The 25,553-nt window shown below is 41.8% G+C and overlaps 2 protein-coding genes across 3 annotated transcripts in view; one reads left to right on the top strand and one right to left on the bottom strand.

The window, feature by feature from the left end:
- The window catches only part of LOC148532444 (uncharacterized), a 301,272-nt gene that overhangs the window by 135,291 nt on the left and 140,428 nt on the right, over nt 1–25,553 (top strand). The gene's annotated exons all lie outside the window — the stretch shown is intronic.
- The window catches only part of LOC148532447 (uncharacterized), a 35,486-nt gene that overhangs the window by 3,989 nt on the left and 5,944 nt on the right, over nt 1–25,553 (bottom strand). For both annotated transcript variants that reach the window (XM_088467813.1, XM_088467814.1), the window contains exons 2-6: nt 22,465–22,614; nt 19,315–19,506; nt 17,887–17,965; nt 17,670–17,767; nt 1,596–2,088 (exon numbers count right to left, since the gene is read on the bottom strand). In XM_088467813.1, the coding sequence (XP_088323939.1) occupies nt 1,596–2,088; nt 17,670–17,767; nt 17,887–17,965; nt 19,315–19,506; nt 22,465–22,542 (940 nt within the window). In that variant the 5' untranslated portion in view covers nt 22,543–22,614. The remainder of the gene's footprint in view (nt 1–1,595; nt 2,089–17,669; nt 17,768–17,886; nt 17,966–19,314; nt 19,507–22,464; nt 22,615–25,553) is intronic.

Raw genomic sequence — 25,553 nt, 5'->3', positions numbered from 1 at the left:
GTGCTGGCTAACTGCCACTGATCTGTCACTGTGGACCAGTCTGCACAGGGTATCTGGCAGAGAGACTGAGCTTGGAGACAATGGGCTCAAACCAGAACAGCTGGAAGTAGTGTTTGGTGCTACTCTGGTAGTCACAGGATATGAGCAGATGCAGGTGTCTAAGGCAATTGGGTATTTATTGCTCATAGGATATGTCTATACAAAGACAGTTACTCCAAAGCATACAAGGTGTTACACAGGTTCTCTCCTCTCAGATAGTCAGAGCGTATACACCTTACAGAGCCACATCAGTTCTTTACATCCAGATAATGTATATAACACATCCCAAACCTCTACATAAAGTTATCACATCAGGAAACCAAAATTAAATATAATTTCAATATCACAGTAACAGGATAATTATATTCCTCCTGTGATATACCTGACACTTATTACACAGAATATTTACTCATCATGAAGAAAACTAAACTACTGTGACTTACACACAACATGTTACATGACTGGTCTCCTTAGTACAGAAGGCATGAACAGGAAACTCCAATATGCAGGAAGACCAAAAGACAAAGGTGTCACCGGGCAAATGGACAATATGGGTAACCCAGGCGCGGACATGTTTGTTTTAATAATTTACTTGCGCTGGAGATTATTTAGTGCCATCAATGAAGAGTATATCTCATAAAATAGAGATATAATGTTTTCTGACATACTACACCAGGCCTGACCCACCTGTGCTCTCCAGCTTCTGTGAAACTACAAGTCCCAGCATGACCTGCCGCATTTTGGCTATTAGGAAATGCTAAAACTGTGGCAGGGCATGCTGGGATGTGTAGTGTCACAACAGCTGGAAGGTCACAGGTTGGCCAGGTCTGTACTAGACCATGAAAGCTGAAGGCACGTGAACAAGACACTGCTGCCTCAAGGCTTGCAGGAAAGATGCGCAATATCCATGGGATGTACGGAGAGAGAAGCTGGGAATGTGCAGAGGTCACCATTTTGGGGAATGTTTACATGAATTATTTTTGTTATTGCAAATTTCCATTAAGAAAAAGCAGGAGAGTAGTGTGGGTGGCTTTTCATTTCAAAAGACGTGTTCCCCACCCTCATGGTGATCCCTTCAGTGTATAGATATGTTACTAGTCCTTCTTATTAGGAAGTGAGCAAATATATTCAGCATATTATCCTATGTAGTATCAGTAGGGCAGGCCAAGCTTTGGCTGAGCGTGTAGAATAAGGGATTGTTGTAGCAGGGCTGTAGCAGGGCATGGTTACGTCCTGTGCCAGCCCCACCCATTGAGCATGCAACGTCATTACATTACATGGAAGAGGCGTGACCCGCTGCTTCAGTAAGTGCAATAAATGGCTGCATATACTAGCAAGGGATGCTCGTCTGAAGCTTCCACAGGATGCTCCCCGGGTACTGCAGCAGCAATCATGGCTGCATGCATACTGCTAGCCAGGAGCATGGGGCCGGTGGGGGGAGGTTAAAGGTGCTGCCCACAGAGCCTCTGCAACCGGTTGCCCATAGCTAGTTACGGCCCTGTGTTGTAATGCAAGGAGTATGTGACTCTTTTCTGTAATAAGTCTTTATTACTCACCTGTGCTGATATCTGTAGGGATTTCCTCCTCCTTACACGGCTGACCACTCCTCACGTACATCTTTTCTTCTCCCTCTAAATCTTCTGCCTGCATATTAGTCACATACATCTCATCCTCTCCCTCTATATCTTTTGTCTTCATATCAGTCACATATGTCTCTTCTCCTCCCTCTGTATCTTCTGCCTTAATATCAGTCACATACATCTCTTCTTCTCCCTCTATATCTTCTGCCTTCATATCAGTCACATACGTCTCTTCTTCTCCCTCTATATCTTCTGTCTTCATATCTGTCACATACATCTCTTCTTCTCGCTCTATGTCTTCTGCCTTCATATACGTCACATATGTCTCTTCTCCCTCTGTATCTTTTGCCTTCATATCAGTGACAAAAGTCTCGACTTCTCCCTCTATATCTTCAGCCTTACTATCAGTCACATATGTCTCTTCTTCTCCCTCTATATCTTCAGCCTTAATATTAGTCGCAACATCAACCTAAAAAAATTACAAAACACAAAAATATAAAATCCATCCTTCTAGAAAGAAACCCTACTGTGGAAGCAACAAACTTGTGGTGAAACACGTCCTACACCATTATTTATACATATTTTTATTAATTAGAAATGTATGGAGATATATATATATATATGTGTGTGTGTTAAATAAACATGCCCCTGATAGTGTAATATAATTAATGAAAGTGGCAACTGATGCTCAAATCAAATGTGCGTGCCAAAAGAATAACTTTAAAGCTTATTTGAATTCCAAGTTGCAAAGTTCACACAGAATGGGATGGGCTCAGGTTGTCATCAGCTGGATCACCTTAAAAGAGCTCATTCAAGCCCATAAGGGGAAGGGATAATATAGTGTATTTCCTTTATATATATTATGGAAAATGTAATAAAGGTTGTGTACCAAATAATGCTATATTTATAGCCTGTAGTAATGTATTTCCAAAGATCTCCTAGTATCCCTTTTAGTACTCCACAGGAATGTATATGATGAGTATACACGAGCTATAGGGACTTCCTCAGGAGTGACCACTCCTGAGGAATGAGTTTCATCCTATAGGGACTTTCTGAGCAGTGACCCCTCCTGAGGAAGTCCCTACAGGACAAAACATGTTGAGGCCAGCTGACCCAGGCTCTCTTTTTGTGGACATTAGTACCTAAGAGGACTGGATACCCTTCTAAAAGATAAGCACACTTTTTATCTTATCTATTTATCTTTGCAAAGTTGTCTTCCTGTGTTATTGTAGCCAAATAAAACCCATGTTAAAAAATGTACTGATAGGGGATCACTTGTATTTGATTTGAAGCTTGTCTGTACTCATATACATTGCTTGCCTGTGTCCACTCTACTCTGTGTTTGTCTGTGTAAATCAGCACCTGCATATATAGCAATCCCCAGTACATGCCTGTGTCCACTTCTCTCTGTGTCTCTCTGTGTAAATCAGCACCTGAATCTGTTGCAGTTCCCAGTACATTTCCCTGTGTGTTCTAGCAAGCCTGCGACTAGGATTTTTACACTCTCAAGTCCACCTCCATTGTTTATATACAATTCATTTAATATAATTCTGATCTTTCTGCCACTCCCAGGTACCTGTTCAGAGGGCCGCAACCTGCCCGCTTGGTGCAGCATAACCCAAATCCCGATTGGAGGGAAGACCACCAAGTGGGTTAGACTCCGTGCCTCTGGGCAGGTCTAGCCAAACCTGGGTTTGGTTGCAATAGGGAGACCTAGTTGTTCCCTAGTCACCCTAACCCCCTAGCTCACTGTCCTCCACAGAGGAACTCTTGCAATTTATACATTGGGCTGAGGGGGAAGACACGGAACATGGTAACAGGATCACCCCAGCTTCAGTTTATACATAAGGCTGAGGGGGAAGACACAGAACATGGTAACAGGATCACCCCAGCTTCAGTTTATACATAAGGCTGAGGGGGAAGACATGGAACATGGTAACAGGATCACCCCGGACCCAGTTTATACATAAGGCTGAGGGGGAAGACAAGGAACATGGTAACAGGATCACCCCGGACCCAGTTTATACATAAGGCCGAGGGGGAAGACAAGGAACATAGTAACAGGATCACCCCGGCTCCAGTTTATACATAAGGCTGAGGGGGAAACATGTAAATAAAGATGATAAAGTGAGAGAACCAGAAACGCTCTGTGATCTAAACATTCTTTATAGAAGAAACCACAAAACTCTATCAGAGGCCTCTGGGTAACCGGGCTAATCGGCAGGTTAGACGCTACGTGGGCACAGTGGTGGAAGGCTGCAGCAATGGCTGTGCGGACTACTGACTGTGGGTGAGCCCCAGGTAAAGGTGGGGTGTGAGTGTGTGGGTGTGGGGGGAGGGGGGGTGATGAGATTGGGCAGAATGGTGTAGAAGTGGTTGGCTCAGATTGTCACCAGGATTTTAAAGTCCTGGTTGGATAAAGTCATTGGTCGGTCAGAAGAGAACATCTCTGAATTTTCTGAGGAGGGTTCATATAGGCTTTATATTACATAGGATATGACGGACCTTCAGTATGGAGGGTAAGTAAAATAGCAGTAAGGAAGGGAACAATGTTGGGGAGCAAGATTGTATAATATTCTGCAATAAAGCCATCAGAGCTGGATAGCTTACCATTATGAAGTGTAAAGATCACCCCCACCTGTTCCGAGATGTCCGAAATCATTTCCAGCTGAGAGGAAGAAAGCTTTGCTAGGCATGGCTCCGGCAATCATTTGTAATGTAATGCAAAGGCGTCCGGGCCAGAATACATATTACATAATAGGACTGATATACTGCAGCTATGGAAAACGCTGTGACCGGCAATCTGATGCAATGCAAGTTAGACAAAGAAACAGAAAGGGGGATGTTCCCCAACACACTAAATTGTACCTGCAGCAATACTTTAAAACTACATGGCAATAGAAATTCAGAGATATATGTTGCATGCATTTGCCAATACGTGGTAAGCCACCAGGCCAACTTCACGGCTTCTCTGATACTGGGGGTCCCTACACTGCCTGATAACAGTACTCACTCTGGGCCATGTAATTGTCTATTGTAAGGCCTCATGATAAAGGCACATACAGAAATACATCCAAATTGAGAGCTAGCTTACATGGGAGTCACCCCTGGAACCTACAATTAGCACTACAAGTGCCAGCATACCCTCCAATTGCAATACTCTTCAGGTGCATGAAAAAAGAATAGGTTTCAAGTATTGTTGCAGGTACAGCTTAGTGTGCTGGGGGACATCCCCCGTTCTGTTTTTTTGTTTAGTATAACCCCTCCCTTCCATGCACCTGAAGGGTTTTGCCAAATTGATTTCAGCAGCTTCCACTTTGCTTGCAATGTAGGTTAGATAAGATAGCTAGAAGCTTGCCAGCCTGGCATCTACAGCGGGTGAACTTGTGTATGGAGACAAACAGGAACCATTGTGCACATAGCTTCCACTAGTAACTTTCTAGGTGTCGCTCTGAGCTGTAAGTGCCTATATTGGGTTTGATGAGTCCAACACTTCTCTACAATAAACACGTTATCATTCCTCCAGTCACTTACTATATATCCATATATTCTCCTCTCTCTCCACTTATTACATATTATACTTATCATCCCTCCAGTCACTTACTATATACAGTGTTATTATCCATATATTCTCCTCTCTCCCATCTCCATCCACTTATTACATATTATACTTATTATTCCTCCAGTCACTTACTATATACAGTGTTATTATCCATATATTCTCCTCTCTCCCATCTCCATCCACTTATTACATATTATACTTATTATTCCTCCAGTCACTTTCTATACACACAGTGTTATTACCCATATATTCCCCTCTCTCTCCACTTATTACATATTATACTTATCATTCCTCCAGTCACTTACTATACACACAGTGTTATTACCCATATATTCTCCTCTCTCTCCACTTATTACATATTATACTTATTATTCCTCCAGTCACTTACTATATACACAGTGTTATTGCCCATACAGTATATTCCCCTCTCTCTCCACTTATTACATATTATACTTATCATCCCTCCAGTCACTATATACACAGTGTTATTGACCAAAAATTCTCCTCTCTCCCATCTCCATCCACTTATCACATATTATACTTATCATCCCTCCAGTCACTTACTATATACACAGTGTTATTGCCCATATATTCCCCTCTCCATCCACTTATTACATATTATACTTATTATTCCTCCAGTCACTTACTATATACACAGTGTTATTATCCATATATTCTCCTCTCCCTCCACTTATTACATATTATACTTATTATTCCTTGAGTCACTTACTATATACACAGTGTTATTACCCATATATTCTCCTCTCCCTCCACTTATTACATATTATACTTATTATTCCTTGAGTCACTTACTATATACACAGTGTTATTACCCATATATTCCCCTCTCCATCCACTTATTACATATTATACTCATCTCTCCAGCCACTTACTATATACAGTGTTATTATCCATATATTCTCCTCTCCCTCCACTTATTACATATTATACTTATTATTCCTCCAGTCACTTACTATATACACAGTGTTATTACCCATATATTCCCCTCTCCATCCACTTATTACATATTATACTAATCATCTCTCCAGCCACTTACTATATACACAGTGTTATTCTCCATATATTCCCCTCTCTCCACTTATTACATATTATACTTATCATTCCTCCAGTCACTTACTATATACACATTGTGATTACCCATATATTCCCCTCTCTCTCTCCACTTATTACATATTATACTTATTATTCCTCCAGTCACTTAATATATACACAGTGTTATTACCCATATATTCCCCTCTCCGTCCACTTATTCTTATTACATATTATACTTATTATTCCTCCAGTCACTTATATATATATATATATATATATATATATATACATACATAGTGTTCCCTCTAGCTCCGGCGGGAGGCAGGGCGCCGGAGCTAGAGAGGGCATGCCCGTGCCGAAGGAAAAGGGGGCGTGTCTATAAGACGCGTCCCCTCTTCGTCACTCTTGGGGGCGTGCCCGGCACTTACGGACACACCGGGCAGCCCCCAAGCCCTGCAGACAGGGAGAATAGATGCCGGGCGCATGCGCCCCGGCGTCTATTCTCCGGCGGTGACCGGGTCACTGCATGTTTCTCCACCCGCGGGACACTGCGTCCCGCGGGTGAGAACGGCTCCCGCAGGCTGTGAGGGCAGGGCGCTTTTTGCCCTCCTCCTGGAGGGCAGGGTGCTTTTTGCCCTCCAGAAGGAGGGCAGGGCGCCGCGCCCTGCTAAAACAGCCTAGCGGGAACGCTAGTGTTATTGCCCATATATTACTAGCGTTCCCGACACTACAGCCCCGATGTAGCCCGCACAGCAACAAGCGGGTGAAACGCTTTGGCCACACCCCATCTTCACTCAGTACACGGACTCCAGAGACGGCCACGCCGACGGTGAACTAGCGTGCACACTCACCACCGGAGCACCCGCCACAGCCGCTGCACCTGGCGCTCAATTCCACCTGAGGTAACACTGCAGCGCATCGGAGGACAGACCGCAGACTGAGAAGTGCACTACCACTGCAGCCGCACAGACGGGAACTCTGCATCAAGCTGACCACACCGCACTTCACTAAGAGGTATGAGGTGCGCGCACCCTCCCACCTCACACACAGCTGTCAAGGACTGTCCATTTGCTACATATTGGGACACCACCACCACCACTCCATATTTACCTAATCTGGACCAACATTTGGACATTGAACCTTTTATTATACCCAGTTTATGTTCAAAGCTACATTGTGGAACATACTGCAAGTACTGCATATGGAATGTATACTGTATCTACTGTACCCTGTCTTATTGTAGTATGCAGACCGGCTTTCATTTAGATCTAAATACAGAGCTACCCTTATATTTATTGTCATTATTATTCATTATTACATACCACTGTTTACCTACTATATGCTGCGCTGATATATTAGACACAGCTGTTACTTTTCACATTACTAGCGTTCCCGCTAGGCTGTTTCAGCAGGGCGCCGTATCCTGCTCTATTTCTAAAGGGCAGAATGCACCCTGCCCTCTGGTGCAGCACCCCGCCGAAACGGCCTGCAGGTTCTGTCCCCTCCCCCGGGCCGCAGTGTCCCGCGGATGGGAAAAACAGTGGTGCAGCGGTCGTCGCCAGTGAATGGATGCTTGGCGCATGCGCCCGGCATCCTTTCACAGTGACCGCAGCGCTTGGGGTCTGCCCGGCATGTCCGTAAGTGCCGGGCACACCCCCAAGAGTGACGAAAAGGGGACGAGTCTTAAAGACACGCCCCTTTTCAATGGACACGCCCCATTGTTGGGCGCGCGAGCAGAAGTGCCCTTTCTCTAGGTCCGGCACCCTGCCTGGCGCCGTACCTAGAGTGAACACTATATTCCCCTCTCTCTCCCGTCTCCATACACTTATTACATATTATTCCTAAAGTCACTTTGTGTAACTTTTCCACTGTTCCTCTCTCCCAGGCTTGGTAGATCTCTCCCTGTGTCACCTGCCCTCAGTGTCACTGTTATCCTGTCAGTGTAATGTTACCTGGACTTATTTAGGCCTAATGGTTACATTCAGTCAGTGTCATTATCTCTTACACCCATCTGAGCCATATTGTCATCTATATTGTTATGTAAACTTTATCCTCTATATATTATATTCCATGTATGTCACATTCCCCCATGTGGTGATTATATAATAATTACCCTTCTGTCCTTACTCCTGTCTGTTATGTATACTTTATCCTCTATATATTATATTCCATGTATGTCACATTCCCCCATGTGGTGATTATATAATAATGACCCTTCTGTCCTTACTCCTGTCTGTTATGTATACTTTATCCTCTCCATATTATATTCCCTGTATGTCACATTCCCCCATGTGGTGATTATATAATAATGACCCTTCTGTCCTTACTCCTGTCTGTTATGTATACTTTATCCTCTCCATATTATATTCCCTGTATGTCACATTCCCCCATGTAGTGACTATATAATAATGACCCTTCTGTCCTTACTCCTGTCTATTATGTATACTTTATCCTCTATATATTATATTCCCTGTATGTCACATTCTCCCATGTTTTGATTATATAATAATTACCCTTCTGTCCTTACTCCTGTCTGTTATGTATACTTTATCCTCTCCATATTATATTCCATGTATGTCACATTCCTCCATGTGGTGACTATATAATAATGACCCTTCTGTCCTTACTCCTGTCTGTTATGTATACTTTATCCTCTCCATATTATATTCCATGTATGTCACATTCCCCCATGTGGTGATTATATAATAATGACCCTTCTGTCCTTACTCCTGTCTGTTATGTATACTTTATCCTCTCCATATTATATTCCATGTATGTCACATTCCCCCATGTGGTGACTATATAATAATGACCCTTCTGTCCTTACTCCTGTCTGTTATGTATACTTTATCCTCTCCATATTATATTCCATGTATGTCACATTCTCCCATGTGGTGACTATATAATAATGACCCTTCTGTCCTTACTCCTGTCTGTTATGTATACTTTATCCTCTATACATTATATTCCATGTATGTCACATTCCTCCATGTGGTGGCTATATAATAATTACCATTCTGTCCTTACTCCTGTCTGTTATGTATACTTTATCCTCTCCATATTATATTCCATGTATGTCACATTCCTCCATGTGGTGGCTATATAATAATTACCATTCTGTCCTTACTCCTGTCTGTTATGTATACTTTATCCTCTCCATATTATATTCCATGTATGTCACATTCTCCCATGTGGTGATTATATAATAATTACCCTTCTGTCCATACTCCTGTCTGTTATGTATACTTTATCCTCTCCATATTATATTCCATGTATGTCACATTCCCCCATGTGGTGACTATATAATAATTACCCTTATGTCCTTACTCCTGTCTGTTATGTATACTTTATCCTCTCCATATTATATTCCATGTATGTCACATTCCCCCATGTGGTGATTATATAATAATGACCCTTCTGTCCTTACTCCTGTCTGTTATGTATACTTTATCCTCTCCATATTATATTCCATGTATGTCACATTCCCCCATGTGGTGATTATATAATAATGACCCTTCTGTCCTTACTCCTGTCTGTTATGTATACTTTATCCTCTCCATATTATATTCCCTGTATGTCACATTCTCCCATGTTTTGATTATATAATAATGACCCTTCTGTCCTTACTCCTGTCTGTTATATATACTTTATCCTCTCCATATTATATTCCATGTATGTCACATTCCCCCATGTGGTGACTATATAATAATTACCCTTCTGTCCTTACTCCTGTCTGTTATGTATACTTTATCCAGTACATAATATTTTCCCTGTATGTCACATTTCCCCATGTGGTGACTATATAATAATGACCCTTCTGTCCTTACTCCTGTCTGTTATGTATACTTTATCCTCTCCATATTATATTCCATGTATGTCATATTCCCCCATGTGGTGATTATATAATAATGACCCTTCTGTCCTTACTCCTGTCTGTTATGTATACTTTATCCTCTCCATATTATATTCCATGTATGTCACATTCCCCCATGTGGTGATTATATAATAATGACCCTTCTGTCCTTACTCCTGTCTGTTATGTATACTTTATCCTCTCCATATTATATTCCATGCATGTCACATTCCCCCATGTGGGGATTATATAATAATTACCCTTCTGTCCTTGTTCCTGTCTGTTATGTATACTTTATCCTCTCCATATTATATTCCATGTATGTCATATTCCCCCATGTGGTGACTATATAATAATGACCATTCTGTCCTTACTCCTGTCTGTTATGTATACTTTATCCTCTCCATATTATATTCCATGTATGTCACATTCCCCCATGTAGTGATTATATAATAATGACCGTTCTGTCCTTACTCCTGTCTGTTATGTATACTTTATCCTCTATACATTATATTCCCTGTATGTCACATTCCCCCATGTGGTGATTATATAATAATGACCCTTCTGTCCTTACTCCTGTCTGTTATGTATACATTATCCTCTCCATATTATATTCCCTGTATGTCACATTCCCCCATGTGGTGACTATATAATAATGACCCTTCTGTCCTTACTCCTGTCTGTTATGTATACATTATCCTCTCCATATTATATTCCCTGTATATCACATTCCCCCATGTGGTGGCTATATAATAATGACCATTCTGTCCTTACTCCTGTCTGTTATGTATACTTTATCCTCTCCATATTATATTCCCTGTATGTCACATTCCCCCATGTGGTGACTATATAATAATGACCCTTCTGTCCTTACTCCTATCTGTTATGTATACTTTATCCTCTCCATATTATATTCCCTGTATGTCACATTCCCCCATGTGGTGATTACATAATAATTACCCTTCTGTCCTTACTCCTGTCTGTTATGTATACTTTATCCTCTCCATATTATATTCCCTGTATGTCACATTCCTCCATGTGGTGACTATATAATAATGACCCTTCTGTCCTTACTCCTGTCTGTTATGTATACTTTATCCTCTATATATTATATTCCCTGTATGTCACATTCCCCCATGTAGTGACTATATAATAATGACCCTTCGGTCCTTACTCCTGTCTGTTATGTATACTTTATCCTCTCCATATTATATTCCATGTATGTCACATTCTCCCATGTGGTGACTATATAATAATGACCCTTCTGTCCTTACTCCTGTCTGTCATGTATACTTTATCCTCTCCATATTATATTCCATGTATGTCACATTCCCCCATGTGGTGACTATATAATAATGACCATTCTGTCCTTACTCCTGTCTGTTATGTATACTTTATCCTCTCCATATTATATTCCTTGTATGTCACATTCCCCCATGTGGTGGCTATATAATAATGACCCTTATGTTCTTACTCCTGTCTGTTATGTATACTTTATCCTCTCCATATTATATTCCATGTATGTCACATTCCCCCATGTGGTGATTATATAATAATGACCCTTCTGTCCTTACTCCTGTCTGTTATGTATACTCTATCCTCTATATATTATATTCCCTGTATGTCACATTCTCCCATGTTTTGATTATATAATAATGACCCTTCTGTCCTTACTCCTGTCTGTTATATATACTTTATCCTCTCCATATTATATTCCATGTATGTCACATTCCCCCATGTGGGGATTATATAATAATTACCATTCTGTCCTTACTCCTGTCTGTTATGTATACTTTATCCTCTCCATATTATATTCTCTGTATGTCACATTCCTCCATGTGGTGACTATATAATAATTAACCTTCTGTCCTTACTCCTGTCTGTTATGTATACTTTATCCTCTCCATATTATATTCCATGTATGTCACATTCCCCATGTGGTGACTATATAATAATGACCCTTCTGTCCTTACTCCTGTCTGTTATGTATACTTTATCCTCTCCATATTATATTCCCTGTATGTCACATTCCCCCATGTGGTGATTATATAATAATTACCCTTCTGTCCTTACTCCTGTCTGTTATGTATACTTTATCCTCTCCATATTATATTCCATGTATGTCACATTCCCCATGTGGTGACTATATAATAATGACCCTTCTGTCCTTACTCCTGTCTGTTATGTATACTTTATCCTCTCCATATTATATTCCATGTATGTCACATTCCCCCATGTGGTGATTATATAATAATGACCCTTCTGTCCTTACTCCTGTCTGTTATGTATACTTTATCCTCTCCATATTATATTCCATGTATGTCACATTCCCCCATGTGGTGATTATATAATAATGACCCTTCTGTCCTTACTCCTGTATGTTATGTATACTTTATCCTCTCCATATTATATTCCCTGTATGTCACATTCCTCCATGTGGTGACTATATAATAATGACCCTTCTGTCCTTACTCCTGTCTGTTATGTATACTTTATCCTCTATATATTATATTCCATGTATGTCACATGTAGTGACTATATAATAATTACCCTTCTGTCCTTACTCCTGTCTGTTATGTATACTTTATCCTCTCCATATTATATTCCCTGTATGTCACATTCCTCCATGTGGTGATTATATAATAATGACCCTTCTGTCCTTACTCCTATCTGTTATATATACTTTATCCTCTCCATATTATATTCCCTGTATGTCACATTCTCCCATGTGGTGATTATATAATAATGACCCTTCTGTCCTTACTCCTGTCTGTTATGTATACCTTATCATCTCCATATTATATTCCATGTATGTCACATTCCCCCATGTGGTGATTATATAATAATGACCCTTCTGTCCTTACTCCTGTCTGTTATGTATACTTTATCCTCTCCATATTATATTCCCTGTATGTCACATTCCCCCATGTAGTGACTATATAATAATGACCCTTCTGTCCTTACTCCTGTCTATTATGTATACTTTATCCTCTATATATTATATTCCCTGTATGTCACATTCTCCCATGTTTTGATTATATAATAATTACCCTTCTGTCCTTACTCCTGTCTGTTATGTATACTTTATCCTCTCCATATTATATTCCATGTATGTCACATTCCTCCATGTGGTGACTATATAATAATGACCCTTCTGTCCTTACTCCTGTCTGTTATGTATACTTTATCCTCTCCATATTATATTCCATGTATGTCACATTCCCCCATGTGGTGATTATATAATAATGACCCTTCTGTCCTTACTCCTGTCTGTTATGTATACTTTATCCTCTCCATATTATATTCCATGTATGTCACATTCCCCCATGTGGTGACTATATAATAATGACCCTTCTGTCCTTACTCCTGTCTGTTATGTATACTTTATCCTCTCCATATTATATTCCATGTATGTCACATTCTCCCATGTGGTGACTATATAATAATGACCCTTCTGTCCTTACTCCTGTCTGTTATGTATACTTTATCCTCTATACATTATATTCCATGTATGTCACATTCCTCCATGTGGTGGCTATATAATAATTACCATTCTGTCCTTACTCCTGTCTGTTATGTATACTTTATCCTCTCCATATTATATTCCATGTATGTCACATTCTCCCATGTGGTGATTATATAATAATTACCCTTCTGTCCATACTCCTGTCTGTTATGTATACTTTATCCTCTCCATATTATATTCCATGTATGTCACATTCCCCCATGTGGTGACTATATAATAATTACCCTTATGTCCTTACTCCTGTCTGTTATGTATACTTTATCCTCTCCATATTATATTCCATGTATGTCACATTCCCCCATGTGGTGATTATATAATAATGACCCTTCTGTCCTTACTCCTGTCTGTTATGTATACTTTATCCTCTCCATATTATATTCCATGTATGTCACATTCCCCCATGTGGTGATTATATAATAATGACCCTTCTGTCCTTACTCCTGTCTGTTATGTATACTTTATCCTCTCCATATTATATTCCCTGTATGTCACATTCTCCCATGTTTTGATTATATAATAATGACCCTTCTGTCCTTACTCCTGTCTGTTATATATACTTTATCCTCTCCATATTATATTCCATGTATGTCACATTCCCCCATGTGGTGACTATATAATAATTACCCTTCTGTCCTTACTCCTGTCTGTTATGTATACTTTATCCAGTACATAATATTTTCCCTGTATGTCACATTTCCCCATGTGGTGACTATATAATAATGACCCTTCTGTCCTTACTCCTGTCTGTTATGTATACTTTATCCTCTCCATATTATATTCCATGTATGTCATATTCCCCCATGTGGTGATTATATAATAATGACCCTTCTGTCCTTACTCCTGTCTGTTATGTATACTTTATCCTCTCCATATTATATTCCATGTATGTCACATTCCCCCATGTGGTGATTATATAATAATGACCCTTCTGTCCTTACTCCTGTCTGTTATGTATACTTTATCCTCTCCATATTATATTCCATGCATGTCACATTCCCCCATGTGGGGATTATATAATAATTACCCTTCTGTCCTTGTTCCTGTCTGTTATGTATACTTTATCCTCTCCATATTATATTCCATGTATGTCATATTCCCCCATGTGGTGACTATATAATAATGACCATTCTGTCCTTACTCCTGTCTGTTATGTATACTTTATCCTCTCCATATTATATTCCATGTATGTCACATTCCCCCATGTAGTGATTATATAATAATGACCGTTCTGTCCTTACTCCTGTCTGTTATGTATACTTTATCCTCTATACATTATATTCCCTGTATGTCACATTCCCCCATGTGGTGATTATATAATAATGACCCTTCTGTCCTTACTCCTGTCTGTTATGTATACATTATCCTCTCCATATTATATTCCCTGTATGTCACATTCCCCCATGTGGTGACTATATAATAATGACCCTTCTGTCCTTACTCCTGTCTGTTATGTATACATTATCCTCTCCATATTATATTCCCTGTATATCACATTCCCCCATGTGGTGGCTATATAATAATGACCATTCTGTCCTTACTCCTGTCTGTTATGTATACTTTATCCTCTCCATATTATATTCCCTGTATGTCACATTCCCCCATGTGGTGACTATATAATAATGACCCTTCTGTCCTTACTCCTATCTGTTATGTATACTTTATCCTCTCCATATTATATTCCCTGTATGTCACATTCCCCCATGTGGTGATTACATAATAATTACCCTTCTGTCCTTACTCCTGTCTGTTATGTATACTTTATCCTCTCCATATTATATTCCCTGTATGTCACATTCCTCCATGTGGTGACTATATAATAATGACCCTTCTGTCCTTACTCCTGTCTGTTATGTATACTTTATCCTCTATATATTATATTCCCTGTATGTCACATTCCCCCATGTAGTGACTATATAATAATGACCCTTCGGTCCTTACTCCTGTCTGTTATGTATACTTTATCCTCTCCATATTATATTCCATGTATGTCACATTCTCCCATGTGGTGACTATATAATAATGACCCTTCTGTCCTTACTCCTGTCTGTCATGTATACTTTATCCTCTCCATATTATATTCCATGTATGTCACATTCCCCCATGTGGTGACTATATAATAATGACCATTCTGTCCTTACTCCTGTCTGTTATGTATACTTTATCCTCTCCATATTATATTCCTTGTATGTCACATTCCCCCATGTGGTGGCTATATAATAATGACCCTTATGTTCTTACTCCTGTCTGTTATGTATACTTTATCCTCTCCATATTATATTCCATGTATGTCACATTCCCCCATGTGGTGATTATATAATAATGACCCTTCTGTCCTTACTCCTGTCTGTTATGTATACTCTATCCTCTATATATTATATTCCCTGTATGTCACATTCTCCCATGTTTTGATTATATAATAATGACCCTTCTGTCCTTACTCCTGTCTGTTATATATACTTTATCCTCTCCATATTATATTCCATGTATGTCACATTCCCCCATGTGGGGATTATATAATAATTACCATTCTGTCCTTACTCCTGTCTGTTATGTATACTTTATCCTCTCCATATTATATTCTCTGTATGTCACATTCCTCCATGTGGTGACTATATAATAATTAACCTTCTGTCCTTACTCCTGTCTGTTATGTATACTTTATCCTCTCCATATTATATTCCATGTATGTCACATTCCCCATGTGGTGACTATATAATAATGACCCTTCTGTCCTTACTCCTGTCTGTTATGTATACTTTATCCTCTCCATATTATATTCCCTGTATGTCACATTCCCCCATGTGGTGATTATATAATAATTACCCTTCTGTCCTTACTCCTGTCTGTTATGTATACTTTATCCTCTCCATATTATATTCCATGTATGTCACATTCCCCATGTGGTGACTATATAATAATGACCCTTCTGTCCTTACTCCTGTCTGTTATGTATACTTTATCCTCTCCATATTATATTCCATGTATGTCACATTCCCCCATGTGGTGATTATATAATAATGACCCTTCTGTCCTTACTCCTGTCTGTTATGTATACTTTATCCTCTCCATATTATATTCCATGTATGTCACATTCCCCCATGTGGTGATTATATAATAATGACCCTTCTGTCCTTACTCCTGTATGTTATGTATACTTTATCCTCTCCATATTATATTCCCTGTATGTCACATTCCTCCATGTGGTGACTATATAATAATGACCCTTCTGTCCTTACTCCTGTCTGTTATGTATACTTTATCCTCTATATATTATATTCCATGTATGTCACATGTAGTGACTATATAATAATTACCCTTCTGTCCTTACTCCTGTCTGTTATGTATACTTTATCCTCTCCATATTATATTCCCTGTATGTCACATTCCTCCATGTGGTGATTATATAATAATGACCCTTCTGTCCTTACTCCTATCTGTTATATATACTTTATCCTCTCCATATTATATTCCCTGTATGTCACATTCTCCCATGTGGTGATTATATAATAATGACCCTTCTGTCCTTACTCCTGTCTGTTATGTATACCTTATCATCTCCATATTATATTCCATGTATGTCACATTCCCCCATGTGGTGATTATATAATAATGACCCTTCTGTCCTTACTCCTGTCTGTTATGTATACTTTATCCTCTCCATATTATATTCCATGTATGTCACATTCCCCCATGTGGTGACTATATAATAATGACCCTTCTGTCCTTACTCCTGTCTGTTATGTATACTTTATCCTCTATATATACTATACTATACTACACATTACTGCAGTAATCTGTCTGCAAGACATAAAGGCACCGCCCACAGCGCTCCCCCACAAACACAGCAACGTAACACTGGGTTCTAGGTATTACTAGGTGTATGACACAGTGCTGATAGCACACACCACACACTACAGCAGCTATACAACACGTTACTAATGTCAAAGACAGAGATTACACAGTATAATATCATTGTATAAGACACACACAGCTTCTGTACACATCATATAGTGACAGTCACTGTGGTATATTGGTGAGACCCTAAATCCCATCTACCTGATGCTCCTGTGGATTCCTGTGATTCTCCTCTGTACAGTGCTGGGAATACAGAGGACGGGGACATCTCTCTGGGGTATTTCTGTTACTGGGTCCATCTATAGGAGACACAGAGTGACTGAGTACATTGTATATATGTGATTATCAGGTGAAGTGTGTATATAGGAGGCCCCCATACCTGCTCTCCCCTGTACAATAAATGACAGTCTCCTCTTACCCAGTGATGTGAGGGGCCGGTGATTCTCCATCATCACATCCTTGTTCAGACCCCTGTGTTCCTCTATATACTCCTCCTCCTGCATGGAGACATAGTGATATAGGAACCTGACACACACAATGATACAGTCATCACCCAGACACATCCCCTGGTGTTACTGTATAATGTCCCATTCCCAGCAGTTACCTCTCCGGTCATCACCCAGACACATCCCCTGGTGTTACTGTATAATGTCCCATTCCCAGCAGTCACCTCTCCGGTCATCACCCAGACACATCCCCTGGTGTTACTGTATAATGTCCCATTCCCAGCAGTCACCTCTCCGGTCATCACCCAGACACATTCCCTGGTGTTACTGTATAATGTCCCATTCCCAGCAGTAACCTCTCCGGTCATCACCCAGACACATCCACTGGTGTTACTGTATAATGTCCCATTCCCAGCAGTCACCTCTCCGGTCATCACCCAGACACATCCCCTGGTGTTACTGTATAATGTCCCATTCCCAGCAGTCACCTCTCCGGTCATCACCCAGACACATTCCCTGGTGTTACTGTATAATGTCCCATTCCCAGCAGTAACCTCTCCGGTCATCACCCAGACACATCCACTGGTGTTACTGTATAATGTCCCATTCCCAGCAGTCACCACCCAGACACATCCCCTGGTGTTACTGTATAATGTCCCATTCCCAGCAGTCACCTCTCAAGTCATCACCCAGACACATCCCCTGGTGTTACTGTATAATGTCCCATTCCCAGCAGTCACCTCCCCGGTCATCACCCAAACACATCCCCTGGTGTTACTGTAAAATGTCCCATTCCCAGCAGTCACCTCTCCGGTCATCACCCAGACACATCCCCTGGTGTTACTGTATAATGTCCCATTCACAGCAGTCACCTCTCCGGTCATCACCCAGACACATCTCCTGGTGTTACTGTATAATGTCCTATTCCCAGCAGTCACCTCTCCGATCATCACCCAGACACATCCCCTGGTGTTACTGTATAATGTCCCATTCCCAGCAGTCACCTCTCCGGTCATCACCCAGACACATCCCCTGGTGTTACTGTATAATGTCCCATTCCCAGCAGTCACCTCTCCGGTCATCACCCAGACACATGCCCTGGTGTTACTGTATAATGTCCCATTCCCAGCAGTCACCTCTCCGGTCATCACCCAGACACATCCCCTGGTGTTACTGAATAATGTCCCATTCCCAGCAGTCACCTCTCCGGTCATCACCCAGACACATGCCCTGGTGTTACTGTATAATGTCCCATTCCCAGCAGTCACCTCTCCAGTCATCACCCAGACACATCCCCTGGTGTTACTGTATAATGTCCCATTCCCAGCAGTCACCTCTCCAGTCATCACCCAGACACATCCCCTGGTGTTACTGTATAATGTCCCATTCCCAGCAGTCACCTCTCCAGTGAGCAGCTGAATGTTCTTTTTGGTGAATTCCAGGATCTTCTGGTCATTGTGTCTCTCATGTATCAGTGAGTAAGATGTGGGCACCGTGATGGGGCTCTGGGTCCTGCTCAGTCCTCCTGACACAAGGGGAAAGCTGCTGCATGTCTCACACTCACCGAATGTCTTCTTCACTATTGTGTAACCCTGTTTATTGGGGAAGAAACCAAATATCATTGCATACAGTACCAGATTCCCTCACCTCTCTAGTCATGTCCCTGTCTTAGTACTATAGATATAAGTGATGTCACTGTGACACTCCCAGATCCTCTCACCTCTCCAGTCATGTCCCTGTATTATTACTATAGATATAAGTGATGTCACTGTGACACTCAAAGATCCCCTCACCTCCCCAGTCATGTCCCTGTATTATTACTATAGATATAATTGATGTCACTGTGACACTCCCAGATCCCCTCACCTCCCCAGTCATCTCCCTGTATTATTACTATAGATATAAGTGATGTCACTGTGACACTCAAAGATCCCCTCACCTCCCCAGTCATGTCCCTGTATTATTACTATAGGTATAATTGATGTCACTGTGACACTCCCAGATCCCCTCACCTCCCCAGTCATGTCCCTGTATTATTATTATAGATATAGGTGATGTCACTGACACTCCCATATCCCCTCACCTCCCCAGTCATGTCCCTGTATTATTACTATAGATATAAGTGATGTCACTGACACTCCCAGATCCCCTCACCTCCCTAGTCATGTCCCTGTATTATTACTATAGATATAAGTGATGTCACTGTGACACTCCCAGATCCCCTCACCTCCCCAGTCATGTCCCTGTATTATTATTATAGATATAGGTGATGTCACTGACACTCCCATATCCCCTCACCTCCCCAGTCATGTCCCTGTATTATTACTATAGATATAAGTGATGTCACTGACACTCCCAGATCCCCTCACCTCCCTAGTCATGTCCCTGTATTATTACTATAGATATAAGTGATGTCACTGTGACACTCCCAGATCCGCTCACCTCCCCAGTCATGTCCCTGTTTTATTACTATAGATATAAGTAATGTCACTGTGACACTCCCAGATCCTCTCACCTCCCCAGTCATGTTCCTGTATTATTACTATAGATATAAGTGATGTCACTGTGACACTCCCAGATCCCCTCACCTCCCCAGTCATGTCCCTGTATTATTACTATAGATATAAGTGATGTCACTGTGACACTCCCAGATCCCCTGACCTCCCGAGTCATGTCCCTGTCTTAGTACTATAGATCTAAGTGATGTCACTGTGACACTCCCAGATCCCACTCACCTCCCCAGTCATGACCCTGTATTATTACTATAGATATAAGTGATGTCACTGTGACACTCCCAGATCCCCTCACCTCCCCAGTCATGTCCCTGTATTATTACTATAGATATAAGTGATGTCACTGTGACACTCCCAGATCCCCTCACCTCCCCAGTCATGTCCCTGTATTATTACTAAAGATATAAATGATGTCACTGTGACACTCCCAGATCCCCTCACCTCCCCAGTCATGTCCCTGTATTATTACTAAAGATATAAATGATGTCACTGTGACACTCCCGGATCCCCTCACCTCCCCAGTCATGTCCCTGTATTATTACTATAGATATAGGTGATGTCACTGACACTCCAAGATCCCCTCACCTCCCCAGTCATGTCCATGTATTATTACTATAGATATAAATGATGTCACTGTGACACACCCAGATCCACTCACCTCCCCAGTCATGTCCCTGTATTATTACTATAGATATAAGTGATGTCACTGTGACACACTCAGATCCCCTCACCTCCCCAGTCATGTCCCTGTATTATTACTATAGATATAAGTGATGTCACTGTGACACTCCCAGATCCCCTCACCTCCCCAGTCTTGTCCCTGTATTATTACTAAAGATATAAATGATGTCACTGTGACACTCCCAGATCCCCTCACCTCCCCAGTCTTGTCCCTGTATTATTACTATAGATATAGGTGATGTCACTGACACTCCCAGATCCCCTCACCTCCCCAGTCATGTCCATGTATTATTACTATAGATATAAATGATGTCACTGTGACACACCCAGATCCACTCACCTCCCCAGTCATGTCCCTGTATTATTACTATAGATATAAGTGATGTCACTGTGACACACTCAGATCCCCTCACCTCCCCAGTCATGTCCCTGTATTATTACTATAGATATAGGTGATGTCACTGTGACACTCCCAGACCCTCTCACCTCCCCAGTCATGTCCCTGTATTATTACTATAGATATAAGTGATGTCACTGACACTCCCAGATCCCCTCACCTCCCCAGTCATGTCCCTGTATTATTACTATAGATATAAGTGATGTCACTGTGACACTCCCAGATCCCCTCACCTCCCCAGTCATGTCCCTGTATTATTACTATAGATATAAATGATGTCACTGTGACACTCCCAGATCTCCTCACCTCCCCAGTCATGTCCCTGTATTATTACTATAGATATAAGTGATGTCACTGACACTCCCAGATCCCCTCACCTCCCCAGTCATGTCCCTGTATTATTACTATAGATATAAGTGATGTCACTGTGACACTCCTAGATCCCCTCACCTCCACAGTCATGTCCCTGTTTTATTACTATAGATATAAGTGATGTCACTGTGACACTCCCAGATCCCCTCACCTCCCCAGTCATGTCCCTGTTTTATTACTATAGATATAAGTGATGTCACTGTGACACTCCCAGATCCCCTCACCTCCCCAGTCATGTCCCTGTATTATTACTATAAATATAAGTGATGTCACTGTGACACTCCCAGATCCCCTCACCTCCCCAGTCATGTCCCTGTATTATTACTATAGATATAAGTGATGTCACTGACACTCCCAGATCCCCTCACCTCCCCAGTCATGTCCCTGTATTATTACTATAGATATAAGTGATGTTACTGTGACACCCCCAGATCCCCTCACCTCCCCAGTCATGTCCCTGTATTATTACTATAGATATAAGTGATGTCACTGTGACACTCCCAGATCCCCTCACCTCCCCAGTCATGTCCCTGTTTTATTACTATAGATATAAGTGATGTCACTGTGACACCCCCAGACCCTCTCACCTCCCCAGTCAGCAGGTAGATGATCTCCAGGGTGAGATGTAAGATCCTCTCAGTCCTGTGACTTTCATCCATGTCCATCCTCAGTGAATCAGTGAGAATGCAGAACGTGTGACGTGAAATAAATACTTTGGTTCCTCACAGCAGGACAGTCTAGGAATAAATATAATACACATCACAGAGAACACACATAACACAGTCAGACATGTAACACTGAGTGACCAGTAAGTCTCCCCGTCCCCCCAGCCATAGAGCCCTGGTCAGTATCTGTCAGAGGCTCTTATGACCCAGCCCCATAAGGCTCCTCAGAGGCCGTCACACAACGCTGTACTGTATAAGGTTACACCAATGCTCCTCTCCTGGCCGGGGGTCTTATTCCTCCCAGACATAGATTTGGTGCAATTTGCTCCACGTGAATCTTTTACAAACACATGAATTAGGGATTTGGGGATTTTTTACTTTTGTTTTAAATTTATTCCAGATACTGAGAGAGTCTGTGACTATACTGAAGTCATACAGATAACAGGGGTGTGAGGGGAGAGTACACAGGAGAGCAGAAGGGGTGCAGATATGGGGAGAGGGGAAGTAACGTAGGAATACAGAGCACACAACAGGGGGTGTAACAGCTGTACAGAGGTGTCAGTAACACAGGGGAGGGGGAAGGGAAAAGAAGAGGATAATAACACAGGGATAGGACAGCAGGCAGCCCAGGGGACACACAAAGGGTTACACAGTACAGAATCCCATCAGTCACTCTGCACAAATGATGAAATGACAAATGACCGCACCTCAGATGTATGTTACATGTGTGACCAGCCTGCCGGCCGTGTGTGTGCAGCGTAGGGTGGGGTGAGACATGTCCTGGGGGATAATCAGTGACACTCTGAGGATCTGGGGACTGTCACAGCCACTGGCTGTCTCTGAGAGATTCTCTATTGCTCAGGATAACAAGACGCCATGACAGACAGTCTCAGCTCAGGGAGTGCAGCCCTTTGTTACATGGCCTGTCTGTGTCCTTCACACACATCCTTCCCCAGCTCCTGTTATGTATCATATGGTATATACTGTACATACGTGTTATACCTATTATGTATTATTCCCTGACCACTCATTACTGTTATTATCACTCTGCAGCTATAAACACAGGCTGCTCCCCCTGTAAAATAATAATAACAGGACACCACAGGCTGCTCCCCCTGTATAATAATAGTAACAGGACACCACAGGCTGCTCCCCCTGTATAATAATAGTAACAGGACACCACAGGCTGCTCCCCCTGTATAATAATAGCAGGACACCACAGGCTGCTCCTCCTGTATAAAAATAATAACAGGACATCACAGGCTGCCCCCCCTGTATAATAATAACAGGACACCACAGGCTGCTCCCACTGTATAATAATAGTAACAGGACACCACAGGCTGCTCCCCCTGTATAATAATAATAACAGGACACCACAGGCTGCTCCCCCTGTATAATAATAATAACAGGACACCACAGGCTGCTCCCCCTGTATAATAATAGTAACAGGACACCACAGGCTGCCCCCTGTATAATAATAGTAACAGGACACCACAGGCAGCTCTCCTGTATAATAATAACAGGACACCACAGGCTGCTCCCCCTGTATAATAATAGTAACAGGACACCACAGGCTGCCCCCCTGTATAATAATAGTAACAGGACACTACAGGCTGCTCCCACTGTATAATAATAGTAACAGGACACCACAGGCTGCTCCCCCTGTATAATAATAATAGCAGGGCACCACAGGCTGCTCCCCTGTATAATAATAACAGGACACCACAGGCTGCCCCCTGTATAATAATAGTAACAGGACACCACAGGCTGCTCCCCCTGTAAAATAATAATAACAGGATACCACAGACTGCTCCCACTGTATAATAATAGTAACAGGACACCACAGGTTGCTCCCCCTGTATAATAATAGCAGGACACCACAGGCTGCTCCCCCTGTATAATAATAATAACAGGGCACCACAGGCTGCCCCCTGTATAATAATAGAAACAGGACACCACAGGCTGTTCCCCCTGTATAATAATAATAACAGGATACCACAGGCTGCTCCCACTGTATAATAATAGTAACAGGACAACACAGGCTGCTCCCCCTGTATAAAAATAATAATAACAGGACACCACAGGCTGCTCCCACTGTATAAAAATAGTAACAGGACACCACAGGCTGCTCCCCCTGTATAATAATAGTAATAACAGGACACCACAGGCTGCTCCCCCTGTATAATAATAGTAATAACAGGACACCACAGGCTGCTCCCCCTGTATAATAATAACAGGACACCACAGGCTGCTCCCCCTGTATAATAATAATAATAACAGGACACCACAGGCTGCCCCCCTGTATAATAATAGTAACAGGACACCACAGGCTGCTCCCACTGTTTAATAATAGTAACAGGACACCACAGGCTGCTCCCCCTGTATAATAATAATAGCAGGACACCACAGGCTGCTCCCCCTGTATAATAATAATAACAGGACACCACAGGCTGCCCCCTGTATAATAATAGTAACAGGACACCACAGGCTGCTCCCCCTGTATAATAATAGTAATAACAGGACACCACAGGCTGCTCCCCCTGTATAATAATAGTAATAACAGGACACCACAGGCTGCTCCCCCTGTATAATAATAGTAATAACAGGACAGCACAGGCTGCTCCCCCTGTATAATAATAGTAATAACAGGACACCACAGGCTGCTCCCCCTGTATAATAATAGTAATAACAGGACACCACAGGCTGCTCCCCCTGTATAATAATAATAATAACAGGACACCACAGGCTGCTCCCACTGTTTAATAATAGTAACAGGACACCACAGGCTGCTCCCCCTGTATAATAATAATAGCAGGACACCACAGGCTGCTCCCGCTGTATAATAATAATAACAGGACACCACAGGCTGCCCCCTGTATAATAATAGTAACAGGACACCACAGGCTGCTCCCCCTGTATAATAATAGTAATAACAGGACACCACAGGCTGCTCCCCCTGTATAATAATAGTAATAACAGGACAGCACAGGCTGCTCCCCCTGTATAATAAT

Source organism: Taudactylus pleione, unplaced genomic scaffold (genome assembly GCF_031769625.1).
Source record: "Taudactylus pleione unplaced genomic scaffold, aTauple2 ptg000076l, whole genome shotgun sequence".
Lineage (NCBI taxonomy): Eukaryota > Metazoa > Chordata > Amphibia > Anura > Myobatrachidae > Taudactylus > Taudactylus pleione.
The sequence above is the reverse complement of the archived record's forward strand: the minus strand, read 5'-3'. Positions and strand labels throughout refer to the sequence as shown.